General features: G+C 38.5%; 1 protein-coding gene across 1 annotated transcript in view; it reads left to right on the top strand.

Moving 5' to 3' along the window:
- Positions 1–12,107, top strand: part of CDKAL1 (CDK5 regulatory subunit associated protein 1 like 1) — a 417,324-nt gene extending 405,217 nt beyond the window's left edge. Inside the window, exon 16 of the mRNA XM_065628520.1 lies at positions 11,388–12,107. Coding sequence (XP_065484592.1) covers positions 11,388–11,594 — 207 coding nt within the window. The 3' untranslated portion in view covers positions 11,595–12,107. The remainder of the gene's footprint in view (positions 1–11,387) is intronic.
- The last annotated feature ends 3,926 nt before the right edge of the window (positions 12,108–16,033 follow it).

The raw sequence follows: 16,033 nt of genomic DNA, 5'->3' as shown, positions 1-16,033 counted from the left end.
GTTTCTACAGCAAAAACTGCAGCTTCCTCTGCACATCTTCCTTGTGTTCTCTGACTGCCATGTGGACAAAAAATGTGTTATAGATGTTTTGTGTAACTATTGCATGGGATTTGGAGTTTTACGGGTACAAATTGGTCAGCAGGGCAGTGGCAAAAAACGTTGCTTAGACTGAGGCTGGGCCTTTCCCTTGATGGGAGCACTGATTTAGATCTCTTCTTTTTTCTACCAGCCCTTGACTTTCATGAAACTTACTGGATTGCTCTTCGATTTCTTAAGTTAGTGAGTAGGTTCAAAAGTTACTAGGATGGGCAGAGATAATGAAATGGAATGAAGGACACCGATTGCTTAGGAATCAGTTCAAATTAACACGTATATTCACCTAGAGACAAAAGCAACCACAAAATAACAAAGAATGCTGTATTAAAATATTAATGGAAAAAAGTGTAACACTGCAATGACACTGAAGACCTACAGAATGTGATAACAAGAGGAAACGAAGAATTGTATGTCTTGCATACATATGTGCACGATGTATTTGGGGTCTAAAGTGAAGTACTTTGAACTAAGGAAATTCAAAAGTTTCAGTTCCTCTTTTCCATGTAAATGCCAGCCATATTATGTTTCAGCCTTTAGTAATGTGCTTGTGCACTATTTACACACACACACAGACAGATTTGTTTCCTTCTGTGCACAGAACTGAGACTGTTAATTTAATAAGCCATTGTTAGCTGTTTTTCCTCTTCATTGTGCATTGTGTAATAGTGGTGTAATTTGCTACATGCAGTTTAAACCTCACTCTCAAGGGAGTTATTGATTTCTTTCTAACCTTTGCCATGACCCCCATAACTAAATTTTTGAGCACTTCGAAAATAGTAATAAGTTTAGTTTTACATTATTCTCCCGAAATGCAGCTTTTGTCTTCCCATTTCACAGCTGAAGATGAGGTACATATTCAAAGTGTCCACTAGAAGGTTAGTGTAGTGAACAAATTTCATGGTGGTCAGTTTAAAATGCTTGGAACTAGATATTTACAAATTATTAAAATTTTGTAGCATGTGTTCAAGCAAATTGCAGCAGTGACTGCTCAGCATTTAAGAAAAACTAACTCCAAGGTATGAAGTCTCAGAGAAGAAGAGGAAATTAGTACTTTCCAGAGGATCTGGTATTTTCCTCCTGAGCTAGTCCTAGGAATTATCAAACATAACCTGATAGAGCACACTGTGTAAAACCTGTGTGGGAGAAGACTGAGGTCCAGTGGCTTCACTGGGGGTGTCATCTGAGGTGCAAATTGCCAGTATTTGAGTGTGATAGGGTGCAAGTTCTCCCTTATGCACTTCAGTCCTTTAGGAGTTGGTTGTCAAGTCAGACCACCCTCCAAAAGATAGAAGTGCTCTCCTGAGGGCAGATATTTGTTACAGCCTGTAGATTGGATCCGTACTGTTCTTTGATGTCTTAGACAGAGCGCCAAGGTGCTATCATGATTATCTAGCATAAAATACACAGCAAGCCAAGAAAGGTTTTTCTCATGTAATCTTTATTGTAGAGAAGGGCTGACGAATCATTTGTAGAGACTGGGGATACAGAGATTGTGTTAGAGCAGTTAGGCTTGCTAATCACAGAAAGGAACCCTCGTTTGATGTTTCCATGAGAGAGTCCGCCATTAACTGCAGTTGAACTTGACTGAGTGTGAAATTAAAAAGGAGACTCAGATTTCAAGACATTCCCTCAGGTGCTCCAAAGTATGCTAACTGGCACTGTGGGAGACCTCCTAAAACAACTAAGGATACTTAAAAAGAAAAAGGCCATGACGATATGAAAAGAATACCTTCATATTATGACTGAACCCACAAAGTTGGTCAAGATCAGTCACACTTCATTAACTGTTAATTGTCAGGCTTGCATGAAATCATCCTTTTTGCCCGGCTCTGATTCCGGCTGTGCTTGGTGAGCATCTACAGTCCCAGGAACTGGAAGAGTTTAAAACTGGGCAGAAAAGTCTGTGAAAATGAATGTAAGAGAAATTGTCAGGAGACTACATATTAAGGTATTGCCTAGCATTTAAAACTTAAACCTGACAGAGATAAAAGGTTTAAGAGGTTAGGCTGGCTTCTGGTGACAACTGGAATCTGAGCCAGGAATTGTAGAGACCTGGTTGCTGGCTTGCATTATGGCACCGGAGACACTTTAATCTTCTTTGTTTGTTTCTCTACATGTAAAGTGAGAGAGGCAGCAGATAGATCCCACAGCTACCTACTGGTATGGAATTTGAAACTCTGAAAAGTATTGTCATTCTTAAATATTAAAATTTCTCATTTTATACCATGTTTATTATCCTTGAGCTTGGAGTGTAAGAAGGGCTGTATCCTTCGTCTCTGTGATTGTCATATCATGCAATGATGAAGTCTCCTTGGAACATTCTATTTGTAATGCTTAGTTCTGTAGGAATGAATGAAAACACTATAAATTCAGTATTATGACATATTCTAGGATTAAGGGGAGGGTTTTGGCCACGAATATGTACATATATCAGTTTATTCTACTTTGCTCCATGTGAAAGATCGTTAAAAGCTTTTCCTGATTTTGAGAGAGAATGTCCCTTGAGATATTTCTTGGATATTTATCACAGTGTTCTTTGCAAACAACAATGGTCAGAAAGGCTTTTAATATTTTATGCTTTTTACCATTTGGGAGTATAGAATTCCTCTTAAAGGTAATGTTTTCATATATATTCACAGAGTTCACTTCCAAGTAAAAGCAGTGTTATTAATTTCACTGTTGATATGTGAATATCAGTTATATTGGTGGTTCTTGTGGCGTGAATATATATCTTCAGATCTAGCTGCTCATTTTACCAGGATACTCTTTCTGATGGAAAGCTTTTGTGTCTTTGCCTGTAGCTACTGTTGACCTCCGTATAATTGTCATCGTTATTTCAAGATGTAAAAGGAAAGCAAAAAGGTGGTGGTCTCTGAAGGCTTGTGCTATAAAAAAGTATATCATATTTCATCTAATAACCTCATTTGTAGAACGGCCTCTGAACATTCACATGCTGCTACCTCTTTGTCATTCTTTCATCATATGACAAAATAAACTTGGAAAATTTTTGCATTGTAAACACAACTTTAAAATACTTATTAAAAAAATATCCCCATGATCCTTTAAAGAAGGAGCAAGCTGGAATCTTCTGGAATGATATCTGCTAAGGCAGGCCACGGTATGCACACTGAAAAATGGTATTTGGCGTTATTACAAGTAAAGGTACATCCTGTAATACGCTGTAATGTATTTTCAAAACCATGAAGCCTGGGCTGGTGATCTCTAGGAAACAGATTTGTCTGTTAGCTAACTAATTATCAGATAAGTGCCCAGAGCAAGCACCTGCCATCTCCTTCATAAAACTGTGCTATGCACAGGGAAATAAATAGTGACAGATCCCCATTCTGAATTTGTCCACATTGTGCTGCTAGGTTCACTCTTCATTTCAAGTCATTACTTGGATGACTGTGATTTTTGAATCAAAAACTTTTTCTGCTTAAATATCTCTCAGTTCTCTTGTGGTTGCAAGTGCTAATTGGAATGCTGGCTCGCATGTCACTTGTTTCTGGAATAGTGATTGACACCCCACACACCTGAGAAAAAAAAAAAAGGCAGATCACACTGACTATTTTTCAAAATGTTGCTTCTGACCTTGAATGACAGGTTACTTTGACAATGCATTATTTATATAGTGGGAGGATACCGAGTCGCTAAGTTTAATAGCAGCACAAAATACAAATATGTTAAAAAAGAGTCAACTCCTGGTTGGAAGCATTTGTAGGTAAAATATAAAGAAACAAGCTAAAGCAAGTGATTGTAGTGGAAAGCAACACAAGACTGTATTTTAAACATCTTGGAGGTGTGTTGGGCTTGTATTTTCTTGATTGTTTGTTTCTCTTCTTTTTGTTTCTTTGGTGAGTTGATCTCTTTGGTTGTTTCCCTCCTCAAAGTGTACATCAAAAAGGAAGTCATTAAGTAATCCCAAGTTACTCAGCCTTCTGTCTAGCTTTTAACTGCACTATAAATTTTGAGGGCTCCTTGACAGAATAATCCTTAAAGACTATTTGAGGCAGGGAAAAGAAGTAGGTAGGCAAGGGCCTACCCTGAGGTAAGAACAATGAAGCAAGCAGAGAGAATTCTGCCAAGACAAATACCAGTGGAGACTTAAGCTCAGGCCCAGTAGCTTACAGAGAGAGAATTGATTTCTTTTATACTCTTACATGGGAATATTAAAGTTTGAATTTAATGTTAATGTAGGATGAGGAAGTTCCAGCGGTGGGTCTGTGTGGTGTGGACAGAGAGTCATGATAGGGCATGTCATTCCAAATTTGTGTTCCTATTGGCATCTCTGCTTTTGTTTATTAGGAGAGGCCACATTGTCAGATGTTGCTGGAGAGAAATGGGGAGAAGTAGAAGGAAAACAGGACAGACAGGAGGCCATTGTAATAGTAATCAAGGTGAGAGGTAGTCGAGTAATGGGAAAGGTGTTTTTCTGCTCTGACCAAAGGGATGAGACAGATCATGCAAGTGTTACTGGGAAAGAAAAAAGATTTTGCTGACTTGCTATGCAGGTCAAGGGTAGACTCTAGTTAATCTCCCTAAGGAGTGACAAATGTAGAAGAAACTGTCAGATTTGATGCAGCTGAGTTTAAGGTCAATCAATCTCTATATCCTCCCATTATTAAATGTGTTTTATGTTTGTATTTGACCATGGTCCAGCTGCTAGGAGTATTACTGACCTGACTCGACTGGGTCATTTGTAGTGATCTTGCTATAAATTAGGAATTGGTAACTGGAACGAGTTCAGCCTGGGGTCACAGAGATGGTCAGGGGCTGGAGCATGTGGCTTGTGAGGAGAGGCTGAGGGACCAGGCTTGTTCAAGCGGGGAGAAAGGGTGGCTTCAGGACACCCTAACAGAATCCCCCCCAGTATCTATGGGAAGGTTACTGAGAATATCGAGGCAAGTGCTTCATAGTGGTGTATGTGGGAGGACAAGAGACAGTGGGCGTAAGTCGAAACAAGAATGAAGAAAAACATTTTCCCCATGAAGATGTTCAAGCAGTGGAACGAAGGCCCAGAGAGGCTGTTCAGTCTCCATCATTGGAGGTTTTCAAAGCCTGACTAATTAAATCCCTGTGCAAACTAGGCCATAGCTGACCCTTTTTGGAGCAGGAGTATGGACCAGCTGTAGTCTGAATTATCTTCAGATCCTATGACAGACAGTAAGATAGTCATAGTGGCTACAGCTATTTGCAATTTGCTTTGATTAAATTATTTTCTTGCTATAACTTAAGTGGTAATGATTTGGGGTTAACAGATTAAGAATCCTACTTATTGCTAAGACACTGACCATTTACTGAGAAATTAATAATAAATCTATATTTATCTTTCAGCTCAGTTCTTTCCCCTCACTTATATATTAAAGCATGCAGTCATACATCACACTCATATACAAACACATATGTGTATATGCACCCAAAAAAGAAGAAACTATATGAAATACCTTTGCAAAAGTGCCTGGCTGCTTTATTCTTTTCAAGGTTTCCCATTTCTTAAAGTGAGTAAGTAAACTCCATGCATATTTGGAATCAGTGAATTCCTAGGAATGGTGTACAGCTGATAACATTTGACACAAGCATGCTTGTAGATAGCATTTTTTCTTAACAACATAGCACTGCATTCACTGGAATACATGGTGGCAGGGATGCTTCTTATGGGAATTATCATGTTAGTTCCATCATTAAAAATATTTTATATGCCATTTATCTTCTACTTTAAGATCAGCATTCCACATTTGCTGAAGGCTGGTAGAATTTTGTGAGTAATAAATCAAAGGAGCTCTCTTAATACCTACAGAACTAAATGTGTCTTCCGGAACTATTTGATAAAATTTAATTTACATGTTTTTTAGATATGTAATCTATGTGACCTTCAGTAACTGCTTGTTTTTTAAATCTGAAAAATGCCTCCAAAGTGTAATAGCCCAGAGTTTCAAATGACACAGTAGGATATGTAATGCATATTTTAACATGTTTTCTTTTAATTTGTCACACAGACTTGTGGATGATTATATAAAAGTCCATATTTTTAAACCCAGTAGTACAAGAGTGTAAGATTTACTTGGTTGGGCTAAAAAATTCAGCAGTCTAATTTATCTTGAGATATGCTCAGTCAAGTAGTTTTTCACAGCAGTTAGCTAACACTTCAAGCTCTAACAGTGCCCCTGAGCCATAAAAGAAATTTGCATGTAAGAAATGTTTTGAATCTATTAAAACCTCAGCTCAGAGCTAAAGAGTTGCTCTCATGTCTTTGTTGACTAACATGAAGTGAGATCTTACAAAAAGCTAGGCTGTGATCGACAGATGCCAAAGCTTAGATTTTGGTGTGATTACCTATTTCTTTCATGCACAGCAGTTTAAGTCTGGGATTGGAGCTTCAGAAAGACAGCAATCAATGGGTCTGTGCAAGAGCACACAACATATATTACTCCTGGCAGTCGTCAAGGCAGAATTATTCAAAAAATAATCTGAAATGCATTTGATCATACACTAGATGGTTTAATAATTTATATTATACCTTATTAGCAAAGTCTTGTGTTTACTTTGTGGCTGCCAAAACAAGATGAAAGGCTGCCTCCATGGAAATACAAGATGCTTTGCTCTAAGTGTCTGTCTCTGCATTTCAGTTCGATAATTTCCCTTCCTCCCCTCATTTTTATTAATACTATATAGGCTTAAATCTTGAAGTACGTTGTCCTTCATTGTGGTCCTTTTTAGTGAGAGCAATGCTCCTTGTTAACAACAAGTCTACCAAGGAGTTTATGGTCTATCGAGACTTAAATTAGTATAAACACATATTTCTGGAAGCTTCTTTACCTTAGGATTTCCTCCAAATATTTTTTAGGTAAAAGAGGCTTTGGATTTAGTTCTAAATTCCACTGAACTGAATCGCTACGCTGATCTTCCTGAGTCTTGCAGCTACAAAAATGTGATTCCTGAGTTCACCTTAAGAAACTGTTGCACTCTGACTAGTGATTGTATATAGTAAATATCACCAATTATATCAGTTCAGAATATTACAGAAATGCCTGGAAGATTTCCTTGAAAATCTAATGCACTGCAAATATTTTATCTAGACATGCCAATGAGGGCCTTTCAGAATTAATACTTCTATAAAGTGAGAGCACAGGGAGTGGACCAGTGTAACTGCTACTTCAACAAATGAGATCTCTACCCTCACCCAGGTTTTTTACACCAAAGTTGCCTAAAAGACCTCTAATAAACTTGGTTTTCTGTGGAGATCTCTCATCTCCACAAAACAAGAAAAATCTTTTCTGCAGTGATCTTGGATAGTTCTTCAAGGCAAAGCGGATGGGAACATCTCGGAATATAGCACTATAGTATTGCAAACTCTGAAGTTCATATGACAGCCCAAAGAAGCTCATGTCATTTGCCTTGTCTACTCTACAAGACTTAATTTTAGTTTTCCTTTCTGTAACTTCATCCTCTCCCCTCCTTCTCTGTGCATGCAGTATACGCTACAATCTATACTGTATACCTGAAAACTAGTTCCTCACACAGAGCCTACAGAAGGACTTTTTGCCCAAATAAAAATATATTATTGTGCTTTTCACTAGCGCAGCTGGTAACATGATACTTGCATGTTAGTAAGAACTGATTACTTTCTAGAGAGGCACTTCACGGTTGCCCAGGCTGCAGTGGGGGCCACTCAGCCCTTAGTTCAGGCTTAAGAGAGCGCAAGAACCTGCTCAGCTTAGCAGAGCTCTTCCTTCTCCCTCTGAGAGTTTTGTGCCGTATCTTACAGAGCTGCACTCTTAGGAAGAGGCATCTACCTGCAGGTGTCTCTAAGAGATTATCCTCTTTTTAAAAGCTGTTGTACGAATTGCAGGGGGGACAAAAGACTGCCATTTTCTAAAGGAGACTTTCAGTGGCAGGGAACCAGATGTACCCTTCTTTACAAGTGCATCTTCTCTGACAATAACAACAGAAAATTTCAAGGAAGCCAGTGGTATTACTCATGCATCAGTGTTGCAAGGCAGAATTTTGGAGCAAACTAGAGAATAAATTCTTCAGAAAATATGGATCGGATTCACATGTTAATTACTTTTCTTGAAAGAAAATATTTGGCAGGATCATCTGAAGAGATATACATTATCAAACAGAAATGCAGTTGTGTTTTAAGTAATAAGCTGTGAGGAACATCTTTAAAAAAAAAAAAAGAAGTTCATTTTGCAAATTGTGATGGTTTTGTCCATATAAGAACAGTTCAGTTCATGTGAAAAATTGTAAAGAGTTCAGATTAGCAAGGAAATAGGAGTAGCATTCATGTAAACATCTAATGGAAGAAAAGCTTTTGATGCAAATTGTTGATAATCTCTTATATGATTTGAGATACTGTGGAAGTCTGAAAGTTTTGAGTGTTTTAGAAGATGTGAGTATCAGTAGAAACAAGTGCCTAAGAGTTCAAAATATAAGATAAAAGTAAAATAAAAGCATAGTGAAACTGTGAGAATTGTACCTCCAACCCAGTTAAGTCACAATATTAGTAAAATAATGTAAGAGAAAATCTCATCTACAGAAGGAAAATTTTAAAAATGGGTTTAGTGCATCAGTATGATCATCTAATTTATAGGAAAAAAAGTAAGGGAGAAAATGGTGCTCACAACTTCACAGATTGACTTACTCAGATGAAATACTACTGGGATAACTGGCCATGGCATTCCCCACCACCAGAACTTTGTAAAACATCTAAAATCACTTTTGCCATTCTGTCTTAGCAGTATGCAGTGCTGCCTAATGCATATTCATTGCATGTTGCCATAGAAGTTTAAGAAAACAGTATGGTAACAAAAAACCAGTAGAGGCTATTCATGACCAAAATTATACCGACGAGACTATTTGGTTTTATGTTGGAAAACAGAAAAACTGTAAAATAGAAATGACGTGCCAGCAAAAGCACTACTGAAAACTACTGCACAGGAACATGAATGAATGCATAAAACTCGAACATGTTTAACTGTTGGTAAAGGTGACCCAGAAAAGTCCTTCAAAGCTTTTCACAAGTTGCGACTTGTGTTTGGGATGTTTTGCTGGCTATACCCGGTCTTGCAGAGACAGATCTATAGGAACTAAGGCTGAGCGTGGAGAAGAAACATTGAGGAGAAAGTTACAAAGTCATTTATGAGTCACTGGGCATTTTACCTGTTTTCTAGTCTTGTGCAAGTAAATATTCAGGACTTTACTGATTATCAAGCTGTGTAGAAATATTTAATAAGTAGTTGAGAGTCTGATTGTAGTCAGCAAAATTTGAAAAGTCATGAATTGGTGGAAATTAAATACCAGAAGTCGTCAGTCTTTGGTTTTATTGGTATTTTTACAGCCTTAACCATTATTTTAAATCACCTTAGCCTTAGTGTTAATGTAACAATGATACATGTAAAAACAGGTCATGACCATAAATTATGCACCTTCGATTGGCAGGGATTTGTGAGACCTACAAGGAAAAGAAAGGCCTAGAAAAGGTCTAGAAAGAATAATTTGCAAATATATTGGGATTCATATATTAAAAATCCCTAATACTGTATGGTTTCCAGTTTATTCTGCAGGCAAAAGTTAATCAGCTTTGATTTGGGGGGCTAAAATAGCTGTGGCCAGTTACTAAAATTTCATATGCCTTAGAAACTGATTGTAATTAATAGCAATATGAAGCAGTTAGGTAGTTTTTGATTAAGCATATTCTGTACATATTCCGTACAGTGGAGACTGAAGTCTTGGAGTGGTGTTGTTACTGTGCCTTACACTGTGGAGAACTGCTCCCTCAATTTGCTTACCTATTTCTTTTTCCTCTCTTTACCCAGTTGATGGTCTTCTGGGTGCAGTATATGTAAGAAGTCACCCTCATTTCATAGGTCACTTGTTCAGTAACCCTTTGCCTATGTGGACTGTGATCTAAGTCATACCTCGGATGCTAGAATAGCACTCACGCCAGGCTGTAATTTGTCCCTTTGATGCTTACTTACCTAACCAGTAGAAATCATTATTTTTCCTTCTACAATTATTACGATGGAGCTGATTCGTGCAATGGAAAGCAGGAGGCAGTTACAGACAGTCCGAGTTGTGCTGTCACACTGTCATGGGCAGGCACTTTTCCTGGAGCTTTCGTATTTCTTTGAGTTTGCCCAGAAATGCATTTGGTAAAGGAGGGAGTCAGGCATCTGGTCTGTATTTTCATGTGACCCTGTTTCAGCTGCTTGGAAATACAAGACTATCCAGATAGATGCTTTCCGGTCCCTGACTTGTTTTGTATGAAATGTGAATGGAAAAAAAATAAAATGGATTAATCAAAAATCTTTTTTTAACGGGAAAATTTCAAACCAATTAAAAATAGGGCTGGGCTCAGTTGAATTCCTAAGAGATCATTGAAATAGGGGGAGGAAAAAAAGAAATTATGAACAGAAATATTGAATCTTATGATGCAGGATCATTACACCATTGTTTAATTGCACCTTTACCACTAGGCCTCTTGCAAGTGTCATCGGATTACAGTTTTAATAAATGTTTTTGCTTTTGAGCATCTACAACGCTAATGTGCTGAACTGAACAAGGTTGCAAGAGAGAAGAGTTTCCTATTCTTTCCAGTTGGATTTTCAGCTGAAATAGCGACTCCACATCTGTAACTTGTGCTGCTGTTAAAAGTTCAGATATTCTGGGGGATCTCGGTGCTTGCAGTCAGGTTGAGAAGGGTAATGGCAGGCGCAGCAGGGAACTCAGATGCAATATGCTGAATGAGAAGGTGAGTGTTTTAGCACAGCTGCCTCCTGAGGGTCAGGGGAAAGGAAAAGCCCTGTGGGAGGATTTTCAAGCACCACTGAGCTACCACACCAGGAGACGATGATAGACTTCAGAAGATCCCTGCTGTGCAAAGGATTGTTGTGCTGTGGTCCCCTTTATCACAGGTTAGACATTTCTTTTGAAGAAGCTAAAAGTGGGAGAGTAGTGACATAGCAGCTGAACAAACAAATAAAAAAATATTCATCTGACAGCCCTCTTTGATGACATTGAGGTCTGGAGATTTGTTTCTATTGCTAACAGCTTCATTGATTTGGCAGTTAATTTCATTAGAAAGATTGACTTTGTATGGCATTGGTAAGATTTCTGCATGAAAACCTGATGGTCTGATGATGATACAGTGCAGGTTGAATTGTTGTTTGTCTTGAGAAGGGATATTAATTTGAACCTCAGTATAAAGAGGAGATTTTATTTTCTATTTGGTATGTATAATCAGAAATACCTTACACAGTTTCAATCTTAATATGTGCATTTCTTCACAGGAGTTCAGACATGCCCCACAGAATGGCACAAACTGGAAAGCACACCCTTCTGCCAAGAGCCCAGTGAAAGCAGCGCTCCAGTCATGGATGGCTTTGCAGCTCCCATGGCAACAAGAAGGAGGTGGACTGAAGATACTGTCTGTCAGCCTGGCTCTGCTGGCAGTTCTTGTCGTGTTTTACTATGGAGGAATGAAAACAGAACTGTGAACTGAATGAGGCTTTTGTGAAAACAGTAAAACTGCTGTTTAAAATCTTCAAAGGAAACAAACACTTTTACCAACAATTCTTTTTTTTTTTACAAAACAAAATAAAAGCTAATATAAATTGGGCAATAATTTGTACTCACCCTATGCCTTTCCTGTCATTCATAGGAGAGGATGTTAATAAGCTCTAAGGAGACCTATCTTCTTGCCAAAATTTTAGATCATTGGTTGAGAGAACAGTTTGTTGCACCTTTCCTCTTCTTTTTTCTAAAATGATGCGATGTTTGCATTGCTTACTCTTTTCGTAACTGCTGCAGCAGGTAAAATTGCGTGCAGGAAACTCGTGATGTTTATAAGAAATCTTTCCATTGAGTGATGTTGGTGATCTTTTATGGGCAGAACATTTATAGCTTTCTTAAAGACTTTGCTTAATGCAGTGTGATGGTTTGTTATGTGTCTTTTTACATTAGAATCAAACATTGCTGGGTCATTAAAGTTTGTCATTTGTTGCTGTTGATTTTGCTGTCATGTCTGAAAGAATTTTTGGCCTGCCATCTTGCCTCTCTCAACTTCACAATGAGCTACTAAGCTCTGTTAATACAACAATAATTATTTTTTACATAGAAAAAGTTTTAAAGGTATTGGGTTTTTATCAATGAGTGGGAAGATGGAGTTCTGGTGATAAAGTTCTGTTAAAAGCTGGATTTAATACAGTCTCTATAGAATTGGTATAACACTCAGAGAACTAAATTTGAATCTCTTAGCTGTACACTGGATCATGCTGTATATAAGACAATATTGCTCTGTGAGTGGGGACATTAAATTTTGCACGCTGCAAATTTTTAATTACTTTCTTTCAAGCCATTTTTGTCATAACAGTATCTCCACACATCGTGTGATTGTGCCGGTCAGTCAGGGACTGGACTCTGTGCCCAGTTCTGCCAGCAGCTGGCTGCATGATATTGTTCATTTGTTCATGCCTTGTCACCTTTCTGGATCTTCATCCAAACTTCCACTTACAAAGTCTGTTTAAAATCTTAAGAGTGGGAACTGTTGGTTTTGGAGGTTTTTTTGTGTTTTTTTTTTTAGTATGTGTGTGTCATACTCAGCACAGACGAAGCTGAGCTGCCTACATGGCTGTTGCAGTTTAACCCCGATAGGCAGCTAATGCAAAGCCGCTCACTCATTCTCTCCCGGTGGGACGGGGAAGAGAATCAGAAGGGTAAAAGTGAGAAAACTCATGGATTGAGACAAAGTTTAATGGGTAAATTAAAAGCTGCGCATTCAAGCAAAGCAAAACAAGGGATTCATTCAGTATTTGCTACGGACAGGTGGGTGTCCAGCCATCTCCAGGACAGCATGGCTCCATCACACATAATGGTTACTTGGGAAGACAAACACCATGACTCTGGAAGCCCCCCACTTCCTCCTCCTTCCTCCAGCTCTTATCGGTGAGCATGACATCATGTGGTCTGGAATATCCCTTTGGTCAGTTGGGGTCAGCTGTCCCAGCTGTGTCCTTCCCAACTTCTTGTGCACCCCCAGCCTCCTCGCTGGTGGGGTGGGGTGAGAAGCAGAAAAGGCCTTGACTCTGTGCAAGCACTGCTCAGCATCCCCGTGTTATCAACACTGGTTTGTTCAGAAGTCCAAAACAGCCCCATACCAGCTACGATAAAGAAAATTAACTCTATCCGAGTCAGAACCAGTATGGTGGGGCTCTATTGTGCAGGTGAATAATCCACTAGGAGGAATGCTTCGTACTGTATAAACTGAGGATTCGTGATAGTTACAGAGAATCAGGAAGTACCACCGTGATGCTTTCAGTACAGCCTGTAAATTATAACAACAAATGTAGCTGTCTTCAGGAAATTAGGTGTGTAATGACTTGAATATTGTATTTCTTATTACAACCATTGAAGGTCATGAACCAAAACTCAAGGAGGAAAGAAAACACCTGTGCTCTTGATGTACTTCTGTTTGGGTTTTTATCAGGCTTTTCTTTACAACCCAGAGTATGTAACAATCAATAATTTACATATTTAACAAATCTATAATTCTCAAAAAAAGCCCCACTGGGAGCTGAAATTTTCATGACTGTGCCACATATCACAAGATTCTCAGGAAAACTATGAGTTGACAAAATCATTAAATCTGAGCCAAATTTTGGCATTTGATGGGAATAAACTATGCAGATATGTTCTATGCCTCTAGCACTTTCTCTGTCAGCCAGTGTAGCTTAGCTAATCGTAGCAATTACAGACTCATTGCATCAGCTGTTACAGAGATTTGCAAAGCTTGTGATTTAGATTCTGTGCATCATTGGTTTTAAGGGGACTGGCTTATTTTCTTAGAAATAATGCAATATACAGGAAGAGGCCAAAGAAACATTTGTAAATGATGATGCCTACAAATGCTGTATATTCTTAATCTGATAAGTAGGAAGTATTGTTTATCAGGTGGTTTTTTGTCTTCATTTAGATTTTGAGAGGGATTTTTGACACTTTGTGTTGTAGAGCGGTAGAGCGTTTGCCATTTGTTTCTGGTTATTTACAATTAAGCTTTCAAAGCCACTGAGCTGAACCAGTCAATTCTGGTCAAAGAGCTCACTGGGGCCTTCAGGCACAACCCAAACCGCACGCTGGCTGGGAAACCTCAGCCAGTGTAAGGTGAACTGTGGAAGTATATCAAGTATATCTACTTCATGGAACGGGTTGACCCAAACATACTTGCTGTGTGATTTTTGCTCCCGTTTGGCTCTCTGAATGCCTCTAACTGCCATGCCAGGTGGCATTTTGAATTTTTGCATTGGCATGATGTTTGAGGCTTACTTTCCAGCGAGTGTTCTCTCTTTACAAGCCATCAGGGTGGGTGAGAAATCTATTGCACTCCAAGTTAATGAGGTTTCCCCACAGTCAGTCGATCTCACACGTGTATGAACACACTCATCACTAGAGAATGTGTCTGCTAACAAGCAATCTACAGTCAATGCCTTTTTTTTTAAAGCAAAAAAGAATCTCGTTTCCTTTTGGTACCAAGGAAGCCTCAACTATTTTTCTGAAATGTCTGTGGTAGCTCTGAGTTCTCTCTGGCTGTTTTCAGTGAGGAATCTTGCAAACCACAAGACTTGAATAGCAAAGACATCTTAAATCTCTTCTGAACAACATTAAGAGCACACTTCTTATGTCCTACTTGTGCATGGTTTGGGATGCTGGAGGACTTTGTCATTTAATCTTTTAAGTGTAGCTTTCTATTAATGGTATACTTGTTTAGAAAAAGAATATGAAGTAAAAGAAGTGGTTTATGTAAAGCTGGTTCTATTAAAGCAGGAGAGAGAAAGGAGAAGCTACCTTTTGAGGAGAGTTCATCCACCTCTATCACATCATTGCCTGCACATCTCTGAACATCTGACAGCTTCTGTTAATTTAGTTTCACTCCCCAGTTCAACTTCCCATATGGAAAGCCGGAGTGATTTTTGAATAACAGCAAGTAATATCTGAAGTGGCAGCACTGGCAACTCTGACATTGAGCTTGGCTGTGGCCATTACCCACAATCCTTCCGCTCTTCTTGAGAAGCAATTACAATTTCACAGGTTGGAATTAAAATTCCCTGTGGTATGCAATAGAGTAACTGAAACTGTCAAAGTGATTTCAAGCTGCTAATCTCTCGCTGCTCGAAGAGTGAAAATAGAGCCCCTCTTACCCAGGCACAGATCTGACAGCTTAAAAACTCCAGCCTTCCACTATGTTTAAATACATATGGAGAGTGGCTTGATCTACTCACAGAGGATGTCTGTAAAGATGTTATGTCTATGAACATTTGTGTGTTATTAACAAGTCTTATCTTTTTTAACTTTAAGATGTGTGTAACTTCAGGGACTAAGACAAATAGAAGGTTTATGCAAGAGCTCTGAGAATTTGGAGGAATGAGTAGGCATGTGCCTGCTTGTGTGAGGCTTATTAAAATATTTATTTATATATTTTTGAACATGTAGTATTTTTTTTCTGGAAAAATTGCTTGCAACTTTCCCGAATATTTATTTTCACATATTTATATCCCACATTTTATTTTGAGTGCACTGTGTTTGATTGTATAGATAGGAACAAAGAGCATTTAGAAACCAAAAACAGAGGAAAAAACTGAGAGACTGTAAAGCTGGGGTGCAAAATGAAAAATATTAGTGCAAAAGCTGCAAAGCAGGTTTGAACTAGGAGAGACAGCCCATGGAGTTGGGGACTGGCTGCAAAACACCATTTGACTTGTTCAGAGGCAGAGTTCATCCACTAGATAATTAAAATTAGAATGATTGCTGGAAAGTATTTGTGCCGATATCATTAAATGCATTTTAATTGCATATTTCACTCATGCATGCATTTAACATTGAAGTGAATGCTTTTTTCTTTAAATGAAGATGCTTCAGTAGCTTGTGGAGGGGAGAAGAATTA

This window comes from Caloenas nicobarica, chromosome 2 (assembly GCF_036013445.1).
Source record: "Caloenas nicobarica isolate bCalNic1 chromosome 2, bCalNic1.hap1, whole genome shotgun sequence".
NCBI lineage: Eukaryota > Metazoa > Chordata > Aves > Columbiformes > Columbidae > Caloenas > Caloenas nicobarica.
The sequence above is the reverse complement of the archived record's forward strand: the minus strand, read 5'-3'. Positions and strand labels throughout refer to the sequence as shown.